Below are 21574 nucleotides of genomic sequence, written 5' to 3' on the forward strand. Positions count from 1 at the left end.
GTTTTTCTCCGGTACCGGGAACCGAACTCACGACCTTGCACTTGCCAGGCAGGCGCTTTGCCACTGAGCTAAATCCCCAGCCCCTATGAAAAATTTTCTTGAGCTACAACTGAATTTTTTTTTTAGACAGGGTCTCACTATGCAGCCCGGTCTGACCTCAGACACACAGTGGTCTTCCTGCTTTGGCCTCCTGAGTGCTGGGATTACAGGTGCACCACCATGCCTGGGCGCAACTGCATTGTTTTACAAGTTTTTTTAAAAAATAAAACCTTGGCAGGAGATGAACATTACCATTAATGTCTAAAAAAATTTCCAGTGCCCACTAACATTATCTCAAGTTTGGAAGTACTCTTAGGCTCCACTGTGTTTCATAAATGGGTCTGTGATGAGGCCTCATGACTACGTTCTGGCTATTGGAATCTCACAGTGTCAGCAGCAGCGATGTGCACAACTTCGGAGGTGTACCCCTAAAACTGAAAGCATGTATCTTCACCTTCCTCTTCCTTTGATGTTCTTCCTCCAACAAGCTGCCTGGAATGTGGATGTGCAGCTTTCCATATTGGCCTTTTAAAAGAGAAGTCAAAGTTTTTGGATAGGAGAACAAAAATATGGACTGTATAAGGACTCAGATACCCTGGCCTGCTTATGCTGGACAGCATTTCTCCATGTGTGAAGAAAATAAGCTATCTTGTTTAAGTCGCTATTTATTTGAGCTGTTGTTACAGAAATAAGAATCATGACCTACGATAATAGTATTATCATAGCGACAGAAGAAATAAGATTACTTCAATGATAACCCCAGAGTTTTATATTAGAGGTGACTGCCTCAGCTTTGAGTAAAAGCTGCTGTTTTGAGTTTTCTTTCTCCCCTTTCACTGCTGCTTGGGCCGTAAACAGAGATCTACCCTGTGGCCAGGCAACAAAGAGTCGTAACCAAAGAAACAAAAACCTGAAATCACCATGAATTAAACTATAGTTTCTGATTAATTGTGAGAAATCACAGTTTCATACAATGTGAAAACTTGAAGATGAATAGGATTTGAAAATTAAAAAATAAGGACATATCAGTGTATTAACTTGCAGCAGCGGTGGTTGGGATTGAGAACATAATAATTAGTCCGTGCTGTTCTGCAGTCAGGATTAGGTTACATGAGTACTTGTACTCACCAGCCACAGTGAATAAAATAATGGATAATCTTGTTATGTAGGCCAGTAAAATGAAGTTCTGCTTTGTCAACAGTTTCTGGGAAATGAACATTTTGGGGGTGTTTTGGTTTGTGTCTGGATGTCCCCCCAAACCCTCATGCAGTGATGGTGCGGGCTGCTAGATTTTTGATTGATCCATAGTCCAATGCTGGGATGATGGGTGTGAGTGCTACACCCACTCTGGCGCGGGTAGTTTGCATACAATGTAAGGGAGGAAACGAGGCTGTTTGCCGCCATTCCTCCCTTTTGCTCTTGTTGCTTTTGCTATTTTCCACTGCCATGAACTGTTGCCCTCTGCCATGTGCCACCCTGCCTTGGAGCCAGCCAATGTGGACTGAAACCTCCACAAACTGTGAGCTAAATAAACTTTTCCTTCCTTAATTTTGGGCGTCAGGTATTTTGTCTCAGCAATGAGAGCAAAGTAACCAAGACAGGGAGGTTACTGTTTTTTCTCCTGAGAGTGACCTCTTGTCAGTCTTCCCAGTACTGTGCCGCCTTATTTTGCTATATTAAGATAAGGTGAAGGAGCAAAATCTTTATAGCTAAAATATATTAGAGATGTACTGTGAGACAGACAGAGACAGATGGGTAAGTAGACAGCAGTAGAGCAATACTTATTCAAATGTATGTAATCAAACCAGAGTTTGAGCAGTTTTAAATCTGATTATCTCAGCGCCTAATCTAATTTTGTAAATTTCATTAACTCCTAATCTTACCAAGATATAATAGGATGAATGTCGTATAATGGATTCTTTTTAATTATCTGGAGACATTGAAAATTTGAGCTAGAGAGAACCTACTCATCAAGTTTTGCCATTGTAATGGGTAATTTAAATGTCCTGGGAGGAAAGGCTAGCTGTTCCCATTGGCCACTCTGGCTTTCCAGTGGGTGGTCCCTTTCCCCCAGGGATCTTTTCTCCCCGTGTCTGCTCTTCTTTTATTTTCATGCTCAAATCCCCAAACAAAAGTTCCACAGAAACTCCACCCATCAATCTCTTCCTATCTGTAAGTCTCCTTGTCAATAAGTCTGGCAAAATACCAACATTGTGTCATTTCATCCTTGCAGTCACTCTCACCTTGGGAGTTTATCACATTCTCCTGGAAAAAAAACAAACCAAAAACCTTCATTCATAGATAACTCCATCTGCCTCTCTATCCTTACACCAAGCATCTTAGTATTTAGAAGCTCTTAAATCCAGGCAGACCAGCCTTACCTGCAAATTGAAAAGAACTCTAAATTCTGACCATATATCCTACATTTTCTCATTCAATTTTCTTGTGTTCTTGAGAGTTACTATTTAAAAACTTTCTCATTCTCTTTAAATATACTAAATTATTTCTGAATAGCCCTAAAGAATTGATAGTTGACTCCATCTTCTCCTTGGAGAGATAAATAACTTTGGTAAAAGCAAATTCACTTGACTTGCTGCCCCAAGACTGGTAAACTTACCATCATCCAGAGTCATCCTTTCCTTTACAAAGACAGGGTGCTCCAGTTCTTTCACCTTTGCTTCAGATGCCATCCACAGTGACCTTTTGAGGGACTTCAGTGTACATGACTCCACTCCATTACTGTGGTCCTCAGTGACTCAACTTAGTGTGATCAATTTATGTATTTCATTACAGATAGAGTACACAGGATGCTATCCCAGACAATGGGTATCATATGACATACCTAATAGACAAAAGAAAATAATATTTTTTGAAAAACATTATGTCCCAAGAATTTGGGGTGAAAGGATTACAGGCCGATCTCTGCTACAACACCAGCAGAGTGAGTGTGCTTTAGAAGCCCTTAAGGAGGCAGTGGCTCCTGCAAAGAGGCACTCTTGGGTCCGATTGCAGAAGGATGATTACAGATTTGTCAGAGGGCTAAATGGGAGCAGCAGCTGCATAGGAGCCATGTGAAATAGCTCAAACAAAATGATGAGAAAGTAATATGTGGTCAGGGTAAGGAGTGGTAGGTGAGGGATTGGCAGAAGAATGAGCTGCTCGGTAGCTAAGGGTCAAGCCACAAAGATACTGTAGAATGTCAGGTGAAGTTTGGCTTTGATACAGATGGCTTCAGGGACCTGGAAGTTACTAGGCTGAGAAGTAGGGTGACTGTATATATAGTCCAATTGCCAGCACCAGACTTCCTGCTACCCTGTCTTTATTCATAAAACAACTTCCACATTCAAAAGCATCCCAGTTTGAAAGAAATACTAAATGGTCTCCCAAATTATAGCACAATATGTTGATTTTAAAAAGAAAAATTTTTAAAGTGAGAAAGTAGATGTAGGCTCAGAGATTTCCACAAGGCTGTTTCCTGACATGAGAACTTATGAAACCAAACAACATCTTAGAAGCAGTAGCAAAAGTGAGTTTAAAAAGAAAACCTTTGTGGAAAGAGTGTACAAGGTTCCCTCAGGCCTGAACCCTAGGCACGTTCCAAAACTGACAGCTAGTTCCATCTGTCCTCTGACTGGCACCGTCCTGCAGTTTCTTTACACATTGGCTTCTGGCTCCAATTTGATAGAAAATAAGTTGTTGAAGAAGTTATTGGAGCTGACTTATATAGAGCATAAAGAGAGTAAGTTGAGTTGAAAATACATGCAGATTATGAAGCTGTCTTGTCTGTGCTGTGTCACTATAACACAATACTGAAGACTGGGTGATTTAGAAGGAAAGAAATATAGTTCTTACAGTTCTAAAGGTTAGAGCATCCAACCTCAATGTGGTGGCATCTGGTGAGGAGCCTCATGCTGTGTTTCCGTGGCACACGTGGTGAAATAAGAGTACAGCAGAGCAACAGAATGGGAGGAAGGAGTGGTACTCACTCGTCTCACCAGACTTGCCCTGTATGAAAACCAGTCATCCTTTCCTGAAAGCAGAGCCCTCAGGAACGAATCACCTCTTACTAGGTCTCAGTTTCCCTCACTGTTGCATAGGGGATGGAGTTTCTGCTGTGTAAACTTCAGGGGGCACAGTCAAAGCAGAAGCAGAAGCCATAACTGTACTTATTCATCCATCTTTAACCCATAGCTAATAACCAGGAAGTGTGTTCCTTTTATATTTTTCTCTTCAGGATATGTGGTAATAAGTAATTAAAGTAACCTAACATTTAAAATATGATCATAACCGTTTTCATCAACAGAATACAAATGGGAAACATTCAGTGGTTGCCTTGATAAACAACAGGAAAATATTAATGTCTATATCATATAATTTCAAAATTAATTTTTATCCTTATAATTAAGTAGCAATAAAAACTGGGAAATGTTTCAGTTTCTGAATGGATTTCCATTAGCTGCAAATTGTATTTTGCTGATCAGGAAAATGTGAATTAAAACAAGGTATTATTTCCCTATTAGATGAGTGAAATTAAAGTACAACAGTATTTTCTGAAACTGTAGGAACTAGTAAATTGATATAATGTTTTTGTTATAGCAACTTGAGGACTCATTTTGAAAATATCTAATAAAAATAATTATGTATGCAACCTATTACCCCGTACTTCTATTCCAAGATATTTACCTCAGACATTTAGAAATATAGTGATAGGTTTTTTGGCATAGATAAGAATAAAGCAAAATAAAAAATGCCTTTATTGCAGGTACAGAGAAGACCACAGCAGAAAGGAGGGACATGGAGCTTCTGAGGGCTTGCCCATGGGAACAGTAGCTATATAGGGCCAGGCTGGGGGTGGGGTGTAGGGGATGGTCTGTGCAACTTGGTGGGCAGTGATTGGACAGAGGATGGGAAGAGAGAAACAGGATATTGTAAAAAAGGAAGTAGGAAGTTGTAATATGACCAGGGAGGAGGAAGGCGGAGCCTGCCACATGGCCTCCAGTGGGCCATGTCATATTGGCTTGCTGCCATGATGACTTAGTAGAATTTTTATTAAACCAAAAAACCCATCAATGTGCATGAAGAAAAAGGTACAAGGAAGATCACTGTAGTGTATTATAGTGTTGTGGTCCTAATCCAGATAGCCACCATGATGAATTACTATGTAATGTTAATTATTACCAAGAAGTTAGATTTCAAATATTAAGTATAAAATAAAGCAGATTGAAGGAAGAGATGTGCAGGAAGTGGTTTATGTAAGGAAAGTATCACATAATTGTGATTTTCTGGTTTTGTTTGTTTTAAGGATTGAACCCAGGGCCTTCACATTAAGCAGTATCCCCAGCCTTTTTATTTTTTATTTTGTTAAATTGTGAAGCAGGGTCTTTTTAAATTACTAAATTGTTCCCTAGGCTGGGCTTGAGCTTGTGATCCTCCTGCCTTAGCCTCTCAGAGCAGAGACTGCAGGTGCGCACCACCATGCCCAACTTATTCATGATTTTTTTTTTTTTTTTTTTTTTGGTTTTTCTCCGGTACCGGGAACCAAACTCACGACCTTGCGCTTGCCAGGCAGGCGCTTTGCCGCTGAGCTAAATCCCCAGCCCCCTTATTCATGATTTAATAGAAGATAATTTGGCTTGCTAGACCGAGGACTGAACAGACATACCTAATTGGTATCAGTGGAAAGTTCTAGAGAGGGTTGGGACTAGATTTCAAGTGATGGTCAAAGGACATTAGATATTTTGTAGTGGTTCACTAGGGTTCACATAACAGAATACGCCAGATTGGATGGTGACAACAAACTTCACTCCCTCGCAAGACCTGGAGAATAGGTATTGGGATCAAGACTGCATTCTTCTGAGCCTCTGTCCTTGGTTGGCACATGACGATTCTCCCTGTGTCTTAGTCTCTGTGATGGTGACGGTGTCCTAACCTCCTTTTCTTAGAACAGACTGATGTTTCATTGAACCAGGGCCAACTCAGATGACCTCATTTAACCTTTGGTACTCACTGAGAGTCTTGATGTCTGAATACAATCATAACCTGAGTGTTAGGACTTCAAAACAACAATTTGTTCCAGAGTAGGGAAAACAGTTCCTCCCATAACATACACCTAACACTTTTGTTTAAAATAAACAGAATTTGGATTTGATGTTGAGGCTGAGAAACAGTTGTAAAAGAAAACTATAAAGTCAATTAAATCAATTTGGTCTTCCAAACTTTAAGAATACTGTAAGATCGGAGTGCTAGTCTTGATTATCTTTGAGAGATGAAAACAGAAGTGTAGAGGGGAACATTAATTTTCATTTTATTGGTTTTTACTTTTGAGAACAGTCTTAGATTTATAGAAAAATTAGTAAGAGAGTACATACCCCATACCCAGTTTCTCTTAATATTTACATCTTGTGTTAGTATGGTACATTTGTTACAATTCACTGACTAATATCGATACATTATTAACTAAAGTCCATGCTTTTTCATATATATATTTTTTAGTTTCTACCTAATGACTTTTTTCTATCCCAGAATCCCATCCACAATACCACCTTGCATTTGCTGGTCATATCTCCTTAGCTGCTTCTTGGCTATACCAGTTTCTTAAACTTCGTTTTTGTGTCTGTGTGTGGTTACTTTGCTAATTTTGAGAAGTAGTTTTCGGGTATTCTGTAAGACACCTTCCCTTGGAACTTGTCTGATATTTTCATCATGATTAAACTTGGGTTATGGTTTTGGGACATGAAAACCACATAGGCAAAGTATTATTTTCATCAGATAATATCACAGGTGTATGCTACTAACTTGGCTCATCTCTGTTAGTGATAACCTGGGTAAGAGCAATCTTGGGTTTCTCCACCACAAAGTTACCCCTTTACATACAGAACCTCTTGGAAGAAAGCCCCTGTGTACTGTGTGCAACCCACACTTAGAAGTGGGTGTTAAGGCTGAAGCATCCCCATAATTGTTTGGAATTCTTCAGTAAAGGAAGTTTCTTGCTTCTACTGAATTTATTTGTTTGTTCATCCTAACATTTTAACCATATTTCTTTGAATCCCTTCATATAATGCACATATTTTAATATTGTAATTATTTGTTTTTGTTTTGTTTTGTTTTTCTCCCATACCGGGAATCGAACTCACAACCTCGTGCTTGCCAAGCAGGCGCTGTGCCGCTGAGCTAAATCTCCAGCCCCTATTGCAATTATTTTAATAAAATACTTTAAAGATATCTAGATAACAATTTATCTTTTGCCATAACAAAATACCATAAACAACAGAAATTGATTTCACACATGCTAGACCCCAGGCAGTCCAAGATCAAGGCACTGGCATTTCCTTGTCTAGAGAGGACTTTTTGTGGTACATTTTCTCTTACCATAAAAAATAGCTAACACATGGTCATTTATGAAGGCAGGAGCTTTATTTTGCCTCTCAGTTCTGGAAGCTAGGAAGTCCAAGATGAGGCAGTCAGAACTGATAAGGACCTCATGCTGCTTCAACTCATGGCTGAAAATAGAAGGGCAAGCAGATGTGAGGTAAGGGGTGGGATGAATCCTCAGGGGCCTGCCTCATTTTGTAAAACTCTGGTCTCAGAGTAAATAATTCAATCCTCACAGAGTGGGAACTCAGGCATTATTCAGGAGTGCTCTACTCTGTTACCCAAACACATCTAAGTAGGTCTTACCTCTTTACGCTGCTGCACTGAGGCTTTAAGGAATACTGGAGGACCACTGTTATGGTTTGTGTCTGGATTTCCCCTCAAAGCCTCATGCAGTCATGGAGTGCGCCTCTAGAGTTTATGATTGATCCATGGTCCAATGCTGGGGTTATGGGTGTGAGTGCAACACCCACCCTGGGGCGGATAGTTTGCATATGTAAGGGAGAGAAAGAGGCTGTTTGCCACCACTGCTCCCTTCTGCTCTGGCTGCTTTTGCTGTTTTCCTCTGCCATGAACTGTTGCCCTCTGCCATGTGCCACCCTGCCTTGGAGCCAGCCAACTATGGACTGAAAACTCCACAAACTGTGAGCTAAGTAAACCTTTCCTTCCTTGATTCTGGGGTCAGGTATTTTGTCTCAGCAACGAGAGAAAAGTAACCAAGCCAACCACTGAAGCCAGAGTACGGCCTCTCCCTGGTTCATAGAGGTCGACTTCCTGTGTCCTCATCTGGCAATAATGAGAGTTACTTTGGGCCTTTTTTTTTTTTTTATAAGGGTACTAATGCCAGCCTCAAGATTCTGACCCAAGGCCAATCACCTCCCCAGAGACGACGACTCATTATACCATCACCTTGGGTTACAATTTTAACGTGTGAATTTTGTAGTAAGTTATTCTGACTACAGCACAATTCATTAACTAAGTGAAGAATTAAAAATTAGGAGATAGAAAGTTATTGGAAAAGACTGTGGACTTGAAATCCATAACTAATAATGTACCCATGAAGGGTGAGTCATGTCATTCTTGTTTATACAACAGAAAGCAGCTGACAGATATGTTTAAGATGATTTCTATTTCTGGCTTAGAGAACTAGAGGGTTCATCTTCAGATCAAAGAGGAAGCAGACAGAAGCATTTCCTGTTGCGTGTGGGTCTGGAGTTTAACTTCACAGTTTTAGCTTCGTGGCGAACTCCGGACTGTCGGCCCTTATGGGCAAAACCTTGACTACCTTGTTGTGTCACTTGGGAATGTTACCCACATGTCATGTGCTTCCTATATACGATTAGAAAGTTTTCCTGGGATGAAACCTTGCAGAGATCTTCTGCTATCTCACCGTTTCTGCCCCTCTGTGGTCCATACTGATTGATATTTCTCTGCATTGCAATTGTTTTCCAGATATTTCGGTGAGCCTGTTAGCAGTCGTCGTCAGCTTCTGTGGCCTGGCACTGTTGGCGGTCTCCCTTTTTGTCTTCTGGAAGGTGTGCTGGCCATGCTGGAAAAGCAAACCCGTGACTCCAAACGGCAGCACCCTCCCACAGAGCATTTCAAGTGCTCCCACGGAGGTTTTTGAGACTGAAGAGAAAAAAGAGGTTAAAGACAATGGCAAGCCAGTGCTGAAAGCTATTGAGCCCGCGATAAAAATTAGCCACACTTCTCCGGATATCCCAGCCGAAGTCCAAACTGCTTTGAAAGAACATCTAATTAAGCATGCGCGTGTCCAGAGACAAACCACTGAGCCTACTTCTTCATCCCGGTGAGGAAGGATCCGGTGCATTAAGCCATCTGTGTGCGTGTGTGCGCCTGTGCGTGTACATGCATGTGTGGTGTGTGATTGTACGACAGCAGAGAACTGAAGTGGGGAGAAAGAAAAGAGAAACCGGAGCTATGGGAAAAACATAGAAAACACACACTTTAGTAAAGAAAGGGTAGCGCAGAGTAAGCAGAGAGGCAGAGAGCAACTGAGGACAGAGGAACAGATGAGGCGCAGTTCTGGGAAAGGGACTTGGTAAAATTTGAGACCTCTGTAAAATCACATCGCATAGGGTTGGGGATATAGTTCAGCGGCACAGCGCCTGCCTGGCAAGCACAAGGTCCTGAGTTTAATTCCCAGTACCAAAAAAAAAAAAAGAAGAGAACCATTCTCCCTAAATCATGTCACATAGATTTAGCTCTTTCCTGGAAATATTGCTTGGTAACTCTTAATAGGAGCCTATGGATTTAGTTTAATCAACCAATAAATATTGAAAAAAAAATCTTAGCCACTTGAAATTTATAAAATAAAGGCACAACAACCAGGAATTATCTAGCAGTTTACAGTCACCATCAAATGAACATAGACTCATGCTTAGCGTACAATGATTTAGCAGCAATGCTATAAACACGAATCTGCTGGAAAATTTCCTTGCTCATTTCATCTCATGTAAACCAAACTGTTATTCTACACAGTTCCACCAGAACCTAAATATTCTGAGCACACCAAGAAGTGTACCCACAGCACAGGACGACTTCCTTAAGGAAATACTCCCTAACCAAACCTGAAAAACAGTGGCAAAAGTCTGTTTGGATAAAAATAACTTGCTACAACATACTCAAATTGTATTAACTGTAAAGGGAAAAAACATTGCCAAAGAGGCATTTTTTTCTACTGTCTATGGTTATCTATAGGACATAACTACCATTTCCAGCTTATTAAAGTACTTCGTAATCCTGTCTCTGCACCTGTTTCTGTACTTTTTGACAAAACCTACCTTTGTGAGTTTAGAAATCTATCCAGCTGGACAACTGAATTATATTTGCTGCTAGGACTGAAAGACTATTCAACGTATCTTTTGTGTAAATAAAATAAGATTGAGTTTACAAATAAATCGCCTATACCTGAAGTATATTCTAGAGAGGTCAGAACAATTGTTCTTACCACTGAAATAAGGAATTTTGGGACAAGAAAGATGGATGGAGGTGTCTTTTCTATGTTATACTTTTATACGCTACTTACATTTCATAACCAAGGCATGTTTCATATTTAGTTATTATTTTGAGAAGATTTTCTGAACAGTGGCATTTAGGATCATTTAAAATTTGTTCTTTTTATTGCTCTTATGTAATAGAACCCAGTAAGTGCTAATTTTAACTGTGGATATTTAAATATAACATATCAAATAAGTTACTTTTCTTTATGTGTTCTAGAAATGGGGGAGAAAAGCTTTGGGAGGAACATTTTTTTAAAAAATTTTGCTCCTGTTTAAAGTGATCTCACATAGTTCCTTCATTATTAATATTATTATTCCTGAAAACTAGGGCCAAATATGATATTTAATTTGGACAAAGCCTTCAGATGCTCAAAAATTTTAGTGTAAAATATTTGAATTAAACTACCATTTTCAAAATAGTTCTTCTTATCCTGTGGGAGGCCTTCTAAGACCCCCAGTGGAAGTACCAAGCTCAAGAACTGTTGCATTTTTTCCTATGCATGCAAACCTATATGATCAATTGATTGATGAACATATTTAACTAATAAATCAGGCAAAGTAAGAGATTAATAACAATTGAAAAATAAAATAGAATGATACAAGTGCACTGTTATTAAAGTTATGTGACTGTGGTCTCTTAGGACATCTTATTGTACAATAGTCACTCCTCTTGTGCTGATGTGAGATAGAGCGGGGGCTATGTAATTCAGCCACATGGTGTCAGTAATGTAAGCTTTAGGCGGTAGTGTTAGAGTACTACCAAAGGGCTTCTTAAAGACAGTTGTTGGACAGTGGATCTGAACCCAAGATGGCTGCTCAGTGACTGAGAGGTGGGGAACATTTGCATATACATATACTGGATGAAGGGGTGATTCATGTTCTTGGTAGAAGGAAGCAGAGTGGTGTGAGAGTTCATCACAGTACTCCAAATGATATCCAGTTTAAACCTGTGAATTGCTCATGTTTGGAATATTCTGGACCTCAGGTAGCCACGGGTAACTGAGACAGTCATCTAAAACAAAGAAAAGCAAAATTAAGGGTAAGGGGAACTACTATACAAACAAAAGCTATAAACACCTATGCGTTTAGTGTTCACAATTATTCAGTTCTTTCAGGTAATAAGTACCTGTCACATAAGGAAACTCAAGTAATGAAGACATACTGAGTTAATCCATGCTTTTAGAAATCTCAAAATTTCCATCTCCACAATGTGAATTGTTAAATATAAAGAGAGTTTCTCTGGTTACCCCAAGCTAGAGCAGGATGGAAGAATAGGTGCAGAAAATTTTGTGAAGACTTGGCTTTGGACACAGACTTGGCTTCTGGAAATAATAGACACTAGTAGTATAGACACATCATTTTATCCCCGGATCTTACAGTAATGATGTGAAATTTAAAACTAAAGGGAAAAAAACTTTTTCTCTCTATTTGAAAACAACACAAAATTAGGGTGCACATGTCTGACATTTTCTAAGAAGGAATAATGTAGTCTAAATTTGTGGTTTTTGCTAGAATTTTGATATCATCTGCTTCTTTGAATTTCCTTATTTACATGGGTGGCTGGAGATAAGAGAGGAAAAACCAGTGTTTTGGGGCTCTTGTGATTGGGTTACTATGCCATGTACCTGTCTTGTTAATCCTTTACCAACCAGCATGAAATATTATTAATTCTCCCCCTTAGTTATGAGTTCACTGAAGACCAGAGAGACTAAAAGCTTTTGCCTGAATTCATACAGCTGGCAAGAGTAAGAACTCAAGTTTATCTAATTATGGAACACATTTTAAATGTCAAGCCAAGGGGCTGTACTGTTTGTGCAACAAAAGATGTTGGTTATAAAGTCACCTGAAGAACAGGAGCTCGGAAGCGAGAGGAGAAAGGCCTTTCTGCTCTTTTAGTCAGTCAGTAGTTTGAAATTGTCAGTGGTTGTGGTGAATGACTAGAGCCATGGCTCCAAATTGGTTTGACCTTGGGATGAATTCCTTGCAGAAAAGTTGATTACCCTTATTCCTCAAAAACCCTCATCTACATTAATTACTTCATCATACTAGAAATTACCTTTATTCAGAGAGGAAGAGGAAATTGCAGAGTTCATTATGCAGTCTCCTTGGACATAGAGATGGAGAGTACATTATTATAAATCAGATTATTCAGCTTAACGCCAACTTTTCTCTGAGACATGGAAAAATCAAACCTACCTGCACAGGCACGCGTGCACGCACGCACAAACAGACACACAGGTCAACACGCATGCGTGGTTTCCTAACTTTTGTTAGGCCCAGCTCTGCCCTACTTTGGGGACTTCCTTTTATGTACTCAGACGGTTGACAACACCACACACTTTCAAGTATTATTTTTTTCTATACTGGAATAACATTTTGGTAGTTCTTGAAGTTAGCAGCATAGCTGGAAACTGCCACATTTCCCAATCTCTGATCTATCTTTTAAAATATGTGGATGTTTAATCCCATCAACCTCTCTGGGAACCACGTGACCCAGCTGGAATTCATGAGTTTCTTCATGACTAACACTCTTCCAATGCCCGTTTTGTTGGGTATTCATTCATCCAGTAACCTTATTCAGTACGTGTTTACTTCTGGGTATAGCCAGTATATTCTACACCTTCTCTCCACTCTGCAACTTCTAAGGAGCTATGAAGCAATGTACAGTATTCTGTAGAGCTAAGACATGTGATACTAACTTCAATCTAAGAAGTTATTGAAGTATCAACCCTGTGTGAAGAAGTGAAATTCAGAACCTAGAGAAATTATTTCCAGTTGAGTCACAGACAGGTGCCCAAAGCTAAAAGAAACTGGGAATTGACATGTTGTACCTGACCACTGGAAGAGGATGTATACCCAGACAAACACATTGTTCATGAAAGTCATGGAACAGGAAATCTTACTCTGGAAATAGCAGATATGCTGCCATGATCAGAAAATAGAGTTCAGTGGGAAATAATGGAAGATAAAGTCAGTTGGAATTAAAGTATAGGGAAGCTTTGAAATTATGGCTCAGAAGTCCAGGGGCTGTCTTGTCAACAGTAATTGCAGTACAAGTCAGTTGGATAAAAGTTATGCCTTAGAATACTATCCATTTGGCAATGATTTATGGGACAGACTACAACTGAAAACATCTACAGAATTTGAAACTAATACAGTATTTTAGGCATTATGAAAATCAGGAAATAGCAAACAACAATAAAAAAGAGAAACTGTAGAAAATTAGTAAGGGATCCAAGCTCCCTTCTAAAAAATAATTAAGTGGCATTTCTATCATTCTATACCTTTTATTTTTATTTTTTAATTTTTTTTTTTTTTTTTGGTTTTTCTCCGGTACCGGGAACCGAACTCACGACCTTGCGCTTGCCAGGCAAGCGCTTTTGCCGCTGAGCTAAATCCCCAGCCCCTCTATACCTTTTAAAAGCCTGACACTGAAGGTTGTCGTGAGCTAACTATATCCAGGTGCCATGATCACATTTTGGGTTTTTTATATACCCACATTTCTTAAGCAGAAAATCTGTATTCATGTTTATATTGCTTTTTCACCTAAGATATCATTACAGAAAATCACGATCTACCTGCTGAATTAAAGAATCAATAAATGAATTCAGTTACCTTATCTTGTCTATCCAAACAGGACAATTAATAGTTGCCCGTGAGAGAGGTACCGCATGTATTTATCAGCCCCTTAAAGACCTCAACCCTCATTGCCTCTGTATTTCCTCTGCTTCCTTTGTCTAAATGCTGATCTCTTTTTTTTAATCTACTATAAGATTCACAGAGAATGCACCTGAGAATCTACTTTTCTGCCCAATTATAAGCTATTATCCTTTGTTATTTTAATCTGTAGTTACAAGCTAGCAATTAATTAGTCTCTTACTCTTGAGCTCTAGCTATTTGCCACATTAAATCCTAAATTGCCAGAGAACAAGGGTGTGCAACCTGCTCTTCTGCCTCCTAACTTCCAGCACTGTATAGGTACATAATAAGCATCAAGTGCAAGCTGTGGGTCGATAGATTATCACTTCATTTTGCTCCTTTAAAGACACCATCATGGGGTGAGATGACACTGCTCATGTTCGAAGGAGATTAATGATGGTATCCACAGAGGGATGAGTACTAGAACCAATTTCTGTGCATTCATTAGTGGTGTGAGGATCGAGTAGACAGTGGCAAAATAACTTGTTGAGGATGAAGAATTACATAGGTTTGTCACTGTTAGAGAGGATGCTTGGTGCCTACTGAAAGGAAGTACAAAACATAATAGGAGTTTCAATTTAACGTGAACAAAAGAAGGAAAATCTACCTGGGGAAAAATCACTGGCTCATATATGCTGGTGGACTTACAGTACTTACAAGGTGCTGTGGTTGATTAGAATAATTCTTGAGATGATCACACAGTGCCGGAAAAAATACTCAATGCACCTTATTAGAGACAATGAAGAATTACATAAAAATAAATGGCATCCCATAGCTTTCTTTACTGTAAACGATTTTTTAAAAAATTACAGCTCTCTCAAGAGATTGCAAAAATTGAAAGTATTCATTCTAAGCCATTGTAAGGAGTGGAAAACAAGGGTTACACAAATGGAGAGGTTAAGAGATAGACAGTCAGCTATGATATCAAGAGGCAGTGATTCTCCAGAGTGATAGGAAGACCTGTGTGCTAGCTTCTTGAAATAAAAGTTCATAAATCATGAACTTGTAGCAGTCAAATAATCTCCTTTATGAAAACATGTATTGGCCTGCTTCTTCCTGAAATGGGGTAACTTTGAACCAAGGGCAGGACACAGCCTTATAAAACAGATTCAAAGTGGAAGAGTTTGGTTTCTGGCACTAATAAGTATTTCTTCTGCACATGCACTAATTATAAATTAACTGGGCACTTCTTTTTTATGATAAACTCTGTTGTCCTAAACTCTAAGAAATGGTTCCTTAGTCCTAGCATATGTTTATTATGAAATGCATAAAAAGATGAAAAAGTACTTGAGCGTCTGCCATAATAAAGACTCAGGTCTAGAAATAGGGTTGAAGAATGGAAGATGGAGGTGACGATAGGTAATTTCAAAGCATTGGTTGCAACGTGCTGCAGGCGTGTGGTGGTGCAGCGGGGTACAGGCAGTGACGACCAACCTTTTAGATGCGAGTGCTCTAACTGCAACCCAAAACCTACTTGTTTATCACAAAAGTGCCAGCACTGTGATTAAACCTGAATACTGAGGTTTTAGTTTAGGAAAAAAAACCTCATACATTAACATCATTTGTCTTAAAAGAAAAACAAAACGCGTGCCTTAGGTTCACCATCACTGGTATAGGTGAACTCAGCTGAAGGACTGTTTATTTTTTTTCCAAATCACACCTAGACTCACTAGCTGAGCTCATGATAGGTGGAAACATTCTAAAGGGAAGCTCTAAAATGGTAAACTCTGTGTATATGTAGCACTGAAATAGAGAGTTAAGTTCCAAAGAACTTCTAGGCACCTGGTAACTCTTCACAGTTACTTCATGGGTCTAAAATACATAATTAGGGTCAGAACACTCTCCAGGGTCCCAGCAATATATAAAATAAGTTCTTGGATTTATTATTGTTATGACCAGTTCTTGAGAATTTTTTTTATATCTAAGGGCTCCTTCTATATTTATTTCTTGATTTGTAATGTAAAATAGTGTATTGTCTGAATTTTGTTAATCAATAACTGCCAAAGAATATTTTACAAACGAATTACTTCCTATGCACTGCTCTAAATATGTGTTATATAAAAAGTAGTTGCTTATCATACCTTAATACTATTTGCTCTTTTAACTTGGAGACAGGTCAAGGCAAGCATTTTTAAAATAACTGAATTTTGTTATATTTATTTTTACTAAAGAAAATTTGCCTGTGAATTATTTGTGCAGAATAAAAGTATGTTATTTAAATAGATTTTAACCATTGCATTCCATACTTGAAACTAAACTCAGTCTTACCAGTTTTTAATATTACTGGCTTGTTATTTAGTCAGATGGATAAATTTTTCAGCAAAAATGTTGAATCATTTTATTTATTCAGCAATATTTATTGAACACTGTTAGTATACCAGACATGTTTTTGATATCTGACACACACTATGAAAGAAAATTATCAAAAATCTGCCCCCCTTTCTGTGAATTGTGTTATATTAGGAGACAATCCATTAGAGAGTAATAAACTCTAAGGCAGGCGTGGTGGCCAATCATAGAAACTCTGCACTCTGAGAGGCTGAGGCAAGAAAATCACAAGTTTCAAACCCAGCCTGGAGAACTGAGCAACTTACTGAGCCCCTGTCTCAAAAAACTCAAAAAGGGGTTGGGTGTAGCTCAGTGCTGAGGGCCCTGGGTTCAACCCCAAATAACACCACCACCAAAAAACAAACAAAACAAAAACCCGAATAAACTCTATAGAACATAATAGCACAAGAAAGCATTGATGAGTTTGAGTGGGGAACAGTGTTAGAATTTGAACTGTGGTTTCAGGATTCATCTTCCTGAAAAGGTAACAGATGCAGTAGTACAGCAGTGGCTAGTGAAGTGTTCTAGAGAGTTCTTAGAAGAAAGCCCTAACCTGCCTCAGTCTTTCCACCCAACAGCGATTTGACTTGTATTGAGTAATATAGGAAGCCACTAGCGGGTTTAAGTCAAAAGCATTGCCCTGTCTGATTTTTCAGGAATAGACTCTGAGGGCAAGAGCCAGGGGACAGGAGCAGAAAACTCCCCAAAGGAGGCTGTAGTCCAAAGCAGAGGCCACCAGGCTTGAGACCTGGGCATGGCAGTGGACAGCTCTGAGCGCTGACTGGTGTCAGGATGTATTTTGAAGGTAGGACAAGCAAAATAGCCTGGCAGATTAGCTGGGACATGTGAATGCCAAAGAAGCCATCAAGAGTGGCTTCAATGTTTTGTCCTCGGCACCTGGAAAAACTGCTGAGACAGACAAGACTGCGCAGAGAGTGAGTTTGGGAGGCAAAAACAGGAGATCCGGACCACTGGATTTGAAGGATTCCGTGGGGATTCTAAGTGGAGAGATGGAATAAGCAACTGGAAAAGGACTCTGGAATTCTGCAGCGAACCTGTGATACACAGGCGATGTGATTAAAAAATACAGCGTGTGTTTACATTTACACATTGCCATTAAGCAACCTTAGAATGCTCACCCTTGCTTCAAGCAATTTTCCCATCAGTTTTGCCACTTCTTAAGCCATTCTGGAGGTCCTCTTTTGTGTCTTCAGTTGCACTATTATGGCTGCCTCAGTGTCCTAAATTGATTCAAGATGTTTATCTCTTGGGGTCATTTTGACTTTGAGGGGAAACCAAAAGTTGTATGGTACCAGATTGCTTGAATAGGTGGGTGAGGACACTGTAACGCTTCTATGAGCATGTCTTTCTGGTGGATAGCACTTAGGAGCAGCACTCGCCAGAGTTTTTATCCCGCCTCATAAAGACTCACGAAAGAGGACTTCCAGAACTGCTTTAGAAAGTGCCAGAACAATGGGAAAAGTGTGTTTGAAGCAAGAGGGAAGAGATTAATGACAGTGCGTCTTTAATTGTAATAAATCAGCCCTTGAATGAAAATGTGGGGTCCTCACCATATTAATGGTGTCTAAAGCCAGGAGATACTGTCAAAGAGGTGAATGCAGATGGAAGAACAGAGATGAATCTTTGAGCCACTCCCATTATCACATCATTAGGAACTCTCTAGCAAAGTAGAATGAGAAGTAGAGTCATGAAGTGGAAGAACCAAGAGCTTACAACCTGGAAGCCAAGGGAGGAAGAGATGTGAACAGGCAGGAGTGACCCGCCAGTGACAAGGCCAGGTAGGATGGGATTGTGGATTGACATGTGAGTTTAACAGTGTGGTAGAAACATGGTTGACATTTTCAAGAGCAGTTATGGAGGAAAAGGGCCCATGAAAACTCAGAGTAGGTTTAATATAAAATGGGAGAAATTAAATTAGTCAATGGAGATACTCTCCTCAATTCTGTCAAGGAATTTTGCTGCAAAAGCATTTGAGAAGCAAGAGCAACAAAGAGCAAGAAAGCCCAGTGAGTAGAAGGATCTTTTAAGACCCTATTATACTCCACGCAGACAACCCGTCTAACTTTCCAGACCTTCAATCTGTCCATTACATCACTATGTCCTATTCCTTAATTCCTTGGTGTTATTTTTTTCCCTCTATTGAGTTTCAATTCCATTGTCAGTCATTAGCACCATCCTCCTGCCTGCATCCTTGGTTCCCTTGTTTTGTTCTTTCTTATTTTGCCAGGCAGAGCTACAGCTGTGGATGAATCTCTGTATCTGCACAGTTGCAAGTGAATAGGACTTTATTTATTTATTTATTCATATTTATTTATTTATTTATTTAGTCTTTTGAGACAGGGTCTCACTGTGCAGTTTAGGTTGGTTTTGAACTCCCTTTGTAGCCCAGGCTAGCCTCAGACTCACACGGATCCTCCTGCCTCAGCCTCCAGAGTGTTGGGATTATAGGTGTATGCCGCCTTGCCCAGCAACTTTAAAAAGCCAACAGGAAACAACTCAGGATCCACTTAAAATGTATGACCACATTCCTCATGTAGGTAGTTAATGCTACCCAGCAATCTATTTTTCCCCTTAATTTGCTAAATTCTCGGGACTGTTTTACACCCTCTCATCTTTCTTCAAACTTTTATAACTTTGTCCTCTCTCATACTCAGTTTTAATGAATGACTTTACCTCTGATTACTAAGAGAGGAAAAAAATAGAAACCTCTCACAGACTCTTATCACATCAGTTCTCTTACCAGCAGCTGTATCCAAATATTTGCCTTCCTGATTGATGTGAGATTAACTACCCTATGTTTTGATCCAAAACTAAAGCTGCCGCCTATATTCTAGACTTCATTTTCCCTCATGTCCCCTTTAAGAAGACTCCTCTCTGATTCCTGCATTATTAATTCTATTTGACCAAATTTTTCAGCCTAAATGCATACTGTCATTTTTTTCTAGGGTAAAAGAACTTGGCAAGATCAATGTTGATCAGAGAGAAGCACGCCTGAAATTGGAGTTGTGTAGAGTTTGCAGTTAGTAATAATTGCAGAGTTAGTTGCGGGTGTGGCAGTGTCTGAGGCCAGTACAGAACATCACTGGAGGAAAGGAACTGACTGAGTCCAAATACCGGGCAGTTGGAAGGAACATGCACATTGCTAGGAATTAGAAGTACTGTCAAAAAGTGTTAGTGAAACCAGAAGTAAGAAAAATGAAGAGCTTAAAGAGAGTGATTTGGGTATCAATAGATGACTGAAGGTAAGTGATAATAATGAGGAGGTGATTTGTTGAGGAGCTTCAGCTGAAAGTGATGACTCACGGGAGAATGGTGTGGAAGGAGTGAACAAGGAGAATGAGCAGGGGGTGAGAGCTGGGGAGAAAACACCAGCCACCCAGGAGAGGACTACGGAGGGAGAGGCGGCACTTGGGAAGAGTCAGGTTTCCTCCAAGCAATAAGCCGGGAACATCCAGAGAAGATACCAAGAATGTGGAGGTCCACAAGTTATTTTTTAAAATCCATTGTACTAACGAAAACAAACTCTGCTGTGGCGCTTTATACAACTTTGTCTTCATATGTATAGTGCCTTACATGACATAAGCTCACACAGTTGTGTAGTAAATGAATCATTCTTGTCCTTGCTTCAAATTACATGGGATAAAACAGGAAACAAATAATGCAAACTTTGTTTACCAGAAACTTGACTTCTGCTTACCATTTGAGCCTCCTTACCTAGAAAGTGGGGCTATAATTTCTAATATATGATAATCATTTCCAGGGCAGTTTTTAATATGAAGACAAGAAGACATGGGTTCCTTTTAAATATGATGGATAAGTATGTAGAATATTGCTGAGGATATTTTTGCCTTTGCCCTCTGATTTCTGAAAAGCATCTAAAGTTGACTTAATAGTTGATACAGACACTGAAAGAAAGGGTTATGAGCACTGTTAGGGGCTAAGAAATGAGCACTTCTAAGGGTCTCTCTAGTCCTGTACACCCTCACACGGGGATGATTTTATATGTACCCCCCAAACAGGAACCCTGGTTTTGACCTTGTCAAAACTAGAGTTCGTTATGATGTTTGCACCTTGACTTCTTGTATCCTGAATTCTAACAATAATAATAAATAGCAGTACCAAAGATTATTGTTTTCAAAGTCATCTATAATGTTATTTTATTTTACAAAAACTAGAAAAGGACTGCTTTATGGATGAGAAAAATGAAGTTCAAACACATGTAGTGATGAGTGCAGCCTTTCCTTCCCTATGTGGGCACCTGAGGCCAGCCTGCAGTGGGACCCCAGTCCCGCGCTCTTCCCCTACTACAGTACGTGAATGTTGCCATCACAGGCTTGAAGGATGAGCAGGAATGCCTGGCACCGTGGTTGGTTACATAGCCACTAATCCCCATCATTCTAAAAGAGGAGGGGGAAAAGCAAGAAAAGAGAAGATCTGTGTTGTCATGGCAATAGTTCAACATTGTAATAATTAAAGCTTTTCTTAAGTGACTAGCTAAACTGTGACTTAGAATATGCACCATTTACCCTGTAATTAGGACCCAGGCTTACAAGAACAAAAACGTTACTACATTTTTGATTCCGATTAGAAGAGGTTTTATAGCTCTGGTTCCTCTTAGAAGGGGATTTACAGCTGCAGAGATTGTGTTCAAGGTCATAAAGAAGAAATTGCTGATTTTTAAACAGAGGATAGGAAATTTAAAAGTTTTGTTATATGAAAGAGCATGGGTGTGATCTCTTTAAAAAATAATTTTACTCACAAAAAACCAGAGACTTGTTCCATAAATGAAAGTAACTTTGACAGGAATATTAGATTATTCAATAAAATACCTCAGATATCATAGGAACACTGAATACATAAATTGGATTATGCTAGACCCTTATTATTATGTCACAGTCATACATACAACCTGTCTTTGTTTTTATTACTTTTATGTTCATGAATTCTCTCTGACCTTAAATCTATTTTAGGCTCCCAATCCTTTGTATCTAGGTAAAGTCAGGACCAAAATACATTTCATGGCATGGCTACTGAACTCAAATGAGATAGATCCAAGGAAACAGATCATTTAAATCGATAAAAGCTTATACGTA

The 21574-nt window shown here is 39.3% G+C and overlaps 1 protein-coding gene across 1 annotated transcript in view; it reads left to right on the forward strand.

Moving 5' to 3' along the window:
* Window positions 1–21574, forward strand: part of Syt10 (synaptotagmin X) — a 57443-nt gene that overhangs the window by 2672 nt on the left and 33197 nt on the right. The window contains exon 3 of the mRNA XM_005407171.1: window positions 8782–9220. Coding sequence (XP_005407228.1) covers window positions 8782–9220 — 439 coding nt within the window. The remainder of the gene's footprint in view (window positions 1–8781; window positions 9221–21574) is intronic.

This window comes from Chinchilla lanigera, unplaced genomic scaffold (genome assembly GCF_000276665.1).
Source record: "Chinchilla lanigera isolate Chin_1 unplaced genomic scaffold, ChiLan1.0 scaffold00104, whole genome shotgun sequence".
Lineage (NCBI taxonomy): Eukaryota > Metazoa > Chordata > Mammalia > Rodentia > Chinchillidae > Chinchilla > Chinchilla lanigera.